Source organism: Panulirus ornatus, chromosome 54 (genome assembly GCF_036320965.1).
Source record: "Panulirus ornatus isolate Po-2019 chromosome 54, ASM3632096v1, whole genome shotgun sequence".
NCBI lineage: Eukaryota > Metazoa > Arthropoda > Malacostraca > Decapoda > Palinuridae > Panulirus > Panulirus ornatus.
Genome location: NC_092277.1, coordinates 2,655,633 through 2,661,632, shown reverse-complemented (window position 1 = coordinate 2,661,632; position 6,000 = coordinate 2,655,633). Strand labels below are relative to the sequence as shown.

The following is a 6,000-nucleotide window of genomic DNA, read 5'->3' as shown; positions in this document are numbered from 1 at the left end:
TGAAAGAGATCTTCTAGCTTAGTGGTCAGACAGATGGCAAATGAAGTTTGATGTAAAGTGTAAAGTTATGCATTTTGGAGACAAGAATATACGTTACGATTAAAAACTATTCGGATACTCTCTAACTCAAGTAAATGAAAAAAAGGACCTTGGAGCTGTCATCAGCAAAAATCTGAAATACGCCAAACAGTCAAGCAGGAAATGAAAAGGCAACAAATGTTTGGTTTCATAGCCAGGAGCATACATAACAAGACACTCGAAACAATTCTCACACTTTATAATTCTCTAGTAAGACCACACCTTGAATATGCGTGCAGTTTTGGTCGCCAAACTATAAAAAAGACAGAAAAAATAAAGCAAGTACAAGGGCGCGAGAAAAATTGACCCCATCCCTTTCCATCTGGTATACGAAGAGAGGCTAAAACGATTGGATCTCTTCTCTCTTAAGAAAAAAAAAAAGAAACGTAGACTTCACGGCGAGTTAATCTGAGTGTTTAAAATTCTGAACAAGTTCGATACCGTAAATCAGGAACATCTTTTCGAAATACAAGAAAATACGGTTACCAGGACAAATGGAATGAACCTCATAGGTAAACGATGTAGTTCGGACATGGGCAAGAGCTTATTTTCATATATGTGTGTTGAGCACTGCAATAAGGTACCGTCAGACGTAGTGAATGCTAAGACTGTAAATACCTTCAAAAGTCGTTTAGACAAATATTGCATACATTCAGGTATACTCTGAGAAAAACGTCAGAAATATATGTATAAACGACAGCGGTACGGGAACAGAAGAAGGCTTATAAAAGATTGCTGAAAGGAATTACATTTTCTTGTCATTTTTTTTTCTTCAGACAAACCAGTGGTGGGCCAATCAGACCTTCTGTTGTTCGTCTTGTGTAAGTAAACTCATGTAATGTTAGCTTCCTGATGAATACAGTTTATAGTGGAGTTGGTTAAACAGCTTTGTCAACGTTTACTAGACAATGTCCAATGTCATTACTGAGTGAAAGTGAATGCCTACAACTCATAAATCCTGGAATACTGGAATTAGCAAAGATGTTTACTGATAGCGAAGAAATTCTTACACGCATTGAGTTTCAGTGGAGGAAGCTTCTTCGTATATTGTGGAAACAGAACACTAGCACTCTTGAGAAGCAACAGGAGAAAATACCTTCAGTAACCTCTCTACGTTGGCTTTGCCTGTGCTGACATGTTCTCACTCCTACGCTGCTGTAGAGCGTATATTTAATCATATGAACTTCGTGAAGTCAAAGTTTCGAAATAGACTGAGTATCAAAAGCTTGATGGTTGCGAGGCGTGGGCTATGGATAGAGTTGTGCGCAGGAGGATGGATGTGCTGGAAATGAGATGTTTGAGGACAATGTGTGGTGTGAGGTGGTTTGATCGAGTGAGTAACGTAAGGGTAAGAGAGATGTGTGGAAATAAAAAGAGCGTGGTTGAGAGAGCAGAAGAGGGTGTTTTGAAGTGGTTTGGGCACATGGAGAGGATGAGTGAGGAAAGATTGACCAAGAGGATATATGTGTCGGAGGTGGAGGGAACAAGGAGAAGAGGGAGACCAAATTGGAGGTGGAAAGATGGAGTGAAAAAGATTTTGTGTGATCGGGGCCTGAACATGCAGGAGGGTGAAAGAAGGGCAAGGAATAGAGTGAATTGGAGCGATGTGGTATACCGGGGTTGACGTGCTGTCAGTGGATTGAATCAAGGCATGTGAAGCGTCTGGGGTAAACCATGGAAAGCTGTGTAGGTATGTATATTTGCGTGTTGAACTTCGTGAAGTCAAAGTTTCGAAATAGACTGAGTATCAAAAGCTTGAATGCTATATTAACTATCATGTATGGACTAAGAAGAATAGGAAATTGCTGTTATGATTATGCGCTGCCTATGGAAGTAATGAAAACCATTGGGTCTTTAAAAGCAAACGTCATGGCAACCATAACCTCACATTACCACCACCCAAAGACACCGAGGACGAAGGGATTCTGGATTGGGAATTAGCAGACCTGGCATAATGATGAGTGTTTTAGTGTTAGATTAGTCAATCATACCTGGCATAAATAATCTGGCGTCAAAGTGAAGAAATAATCTAAAGAGCTTTCTCGCTATCATTTTAGTGTTGTGTAATTTGTAGCGGTTTCCGGGAGTGAATATAGCGACTTCTGAATGTTGCGTTGGCAACGCTGCGTCGCTGCTCAGTCTTAAAAATAACCAAATGGTCAGTTGGCAGACCTGTCTTGTACTTATACGGAGAAGTGAAGATAGAAGCATCTCGCTCATATAAGCTATTATGTCATCTCAAAATGGTGCAGGACTTAAAGGGAAGGTGGCATTGATTACAGGTATGAAGTATTTTTGTGATAAATTTTGTGATACATTGAGACCTGACTTTTATTTTCTGATGTAGGTCACAAAGGTGCGTTTATACCTCGGTTTCTCGAGATCTATTTTTGTGTAACATGATTTTGGCTTTTAAGTTATCGTAGACAAATACTGAGACCAGTATTTCTCATTTGTTTTTATAGCTGTATCATTGTGAATGGGGTTTGGTTGTCCTCACAGCTACATTTCCAGTGGGTGATGCCTACGATAACAGGCTCGTGTTATAATTTACACCTTCTGACCAAGTCACCGTATTTATCCCTACACTTTATATAGACAATGTTATAATTAGACTTATGTCAACCGTCTTATGATAAATATTAGCTAAGCGGGCGCGCTTATTTTGGTTTTAATCTCTGTTCTACATTTATGGAATTGTTCACGATACTGTAAATGATATCCACAGAAGGGTTGGAATATAGCTTATAGAACAGATAACTTATCATTTGATATAGAATAACACGTTATTGGTAGGGTTATGATGAGGTAAGCTCTTTACTTCAAGAGGTAAACAGTGAATTCAGATGATTAATAGAATGTTAGAATCTGACCCTGTGTAGCAGAGTCCCTCATGGATGGTAGTGATTTATCTCATTATAGACGTACTCTGTCTACCCTAGTTGATAGATTCTAGTACTCTATCTACCCTAGTTGATAGATTCTAGTACTCTATCTACCCTAGTTGATAGATTCTAGTACTCTATCTACCCTAGTTGATAGATTCTAGTACTCTATCTACCCTAGTTGATAGATTCTAGTACTCTATCTACCCTAGTTGATAGATTCTAGTACTCTATCTACCCTAGTTGATAGATTCTAGTACTCTATCTACCCTAGTTGATAGATTCTAGTACTCTATCTACCCTAGTTGATAGATTCTAGTACTCTATCTACCCTAGTTGATAGATTCTAGTACTCTATCTACCCTAGTTGATAGATTCTAGTACTCTATCTACCCTAGTTGATAGATTCTAGTACTCTATCTACCCTAGTTGATAGATTCTAGTACTCTATCTACCCTAGTTGATAGATTCTAGTACTCTATCTACCCTAGTTGATAGATTCTAGTACTCTATCTACCCTAGTTGATAGATTCTAGTACTCTATCTACCCTAGTTGATAGATTCTAGTACTCTATCTACCCTAGTTGATAGATTCTAGTACTCTATCTACCCTAGTTGATAGATTCTAGTACTCTATCTACCCTAGTTGATAGATTCTAGTACTCTATCTACCCTAGTTGATAGATTCTAGTACTCTATCTACCCTAGTTGATAGATTCTAGTACTCTATCTACCCTAGTTGATAGATTCTAGTACTCTGTCTACCCTAGTTGATAGATTCTAGTACTCTATCTACCCTAGTTGATAGATTCTAGTACTCTATCTACTCTAGTTGATAGATTCTAGTCTATCTACCCTAGTTGATAGATTCTAGTACTCTATCTACCCTAGTTGATAGATTCTAACGATATTGGTAATAGTGGATTACTTCACTCTTGCTCTTTTTTTACTCCCATAAGTTGGAGCCTCACAGTGTAGGAAGGGCTATGAAGTACACAGGAATTATGAGGTAGTAGCACTTTGTATAAACAGTACAGAGTATAATGAATCCATTATTACCATTTGCATCAAAATCCATCAAACTTTACCAATCATTTTTTATGGATCTTGTTTACAGCTGACAACATACATCCACCTGGCTTTTGTTTACATTCTGTAGAGCTTTTTTGTAATAGAGTTACTAGAATAGAATTATCTTTATTAGGAATTCTGTAGAATCCCCCCAAAATGCCAAATGGATGTGTTGTCAGCCAGTGTCCTTCCTGTGGCCACCACAACTTAATGCATCCCTAAAAAGACTGAAATGATCATATAACTTCCTTATTGTCGGTATGTGCTACAATATGGAGACTGCGTTGCTTTATTAAGTGACTGATGGCAAAGGTGAATGGAAACTAAAGTGTCTTGGTCCAGAAATAAACGTCAAATTTCAAAGCTTGTGGAATCACAACCTATCCACACTTATTCCATCTTTTAAATACTGCAAGTTGTATAAGCCATAGATATTTTATAACTTTTTATGCAAAAATATGATAGATATTTAATGATTAGTATGTACTAGAAAATGTCTCCCTCTGTTTCCCCTCTGTAAGCAAATTCTGAATCTTGGTTCCTTTTTTCTCCTTGTAGAAGCAAATTCCAAATACTAGTAGAAATTCGGTTCTGTAAACACAAATTGTTGTTCCATATATATCAAGAGAACAGAATGTTAAAAAGTAGGTGTGTAATATTCCATCTGAAAGATACTGAAGTAAGGATATGTTAACTCTAAAGTTTTGAGGAAATCCTGGTTATTTTATTTATTCATTATTTGTCTCTTGAACTTTATGATGTATGTCACCATCCAAGGGATAGCACATCAATGTTGCATGCCCCATGAAATGAGAAAATTAACAAATGAATATTATGATATTGTGTAATGATTTGTGAATGTGTATTGTATGCATTAGTATTAGGTCAATTGAAATATATGGTCTTCCATTTTTTTTTATGAGTGATAATGATATGAGATAGCATAGCTCAACTGATGAGCATGCACACATGCATCTGTTTAGAGTTTTGTCTTGTACTTTTCTAAGGAGATTGAAATTAAGAGTATGAAGAAAAAGACGGTTGCTACTGATGAAGAAATTTAAGCTTAATTAGTTTTATATGCTTTATAACATGGTTTGACAAATGAAGTGCATTTAGTTACATGTCAGGTTTACTATGATTTATATTTTCCCCAAAATTTAAGTAAGGAAAATTTTTAGAATTTAGGTAACTGTCTGGAATAGTTCAACATTGTTATTTGCTTTTGATTTTGCATGATTATGAAATGCAGTGCTAGTGTAGTGTTTTATAGAATACAATAACAATTCAGAGTAAGATTCAGAGTGTTATAGTTTCCTGAAGTATATGAAATATTGCAGTAAGGTTTATTTATATCTCAGAAAATATTGGGATGTTTATTTATTTATTTTGCTTTGTCGCTGTCTCCTGCGTTTGCGAGGTAGCGCAAGGAAACAAACAAAAGAAATGGCCCAACCCACCCCCATACACAATGTATATACATACACGTCCACACACGCAAATAGACATACCTATACATCTCAATGTACACATATATATACACACACAGACACATACATATATACCCATGCACACAATTCACACTGTCTGCCTTTATTCATTCCCATCGCCACCTCGCCACACATGGAATACCATCCCCCTCCCCCCTCATGTGTGCGAGATAGCACTAGGAAAAGACAACAAAAGCCCCATTCGTTCACACTCAGTCTCAAGCTGTCATGCAATAATGCCCGAAACCACAGCTCCCTTTCCACATCCAGGCCCCACACAACTTTCCATGGTTTACCCCAGACGCTTCACAGGCCCTGATTCAATCCACTGACAGCACGTCAACCCCGGTATACCACATCGATCCAATTCACTCTATTCCTTGCCCTCCTTTCACCCTCCTGCATGTTCAGGCCCCGATCACACAAAATCTTTTTCACTCCATCTTTCCACCTCCAATTTGGTCTCCCACTTCTCC

At 37.6% G+C, this 6,000-nt stretch overlaps 1 protein-coding gene across 3 annotated transcripts in view; it reads left to right on the top strand.

Annotated features, from left to right (window-relative positions):
* Window positions 1-2,171: 2,171 nt before the first annotated feature.
* LOC139765353 (2,5-dichloro-2,5-cyclohexadiene-1,4-diol dehydrogenase LinX-like) overlaps window positions 2,172-6,000 on the top strand; it is a 95,415-nt gene continuing 91,586 nt past the window's right edge. Inside the window, exon 1 of one of the 3 annotated variants that reach the window (XM_071692732.1) lies at window positions 2,172-2,360. In XM_071692732.1, the coding sequence (XP_071548833.1) occupies window positions 2,309-2,360 (52 nt within the window). In that variant the 5' untranslated portion in view covers window positions 2,172-2,308. Of the gene's footprint in view, window positions 2,361-2,542; window positions 2,592-6,000 lie in introns of those variants that run through there. The other 2 variants (XM_071692730.1, XM_071692731.1) reach the window with 2 other exon arrangements.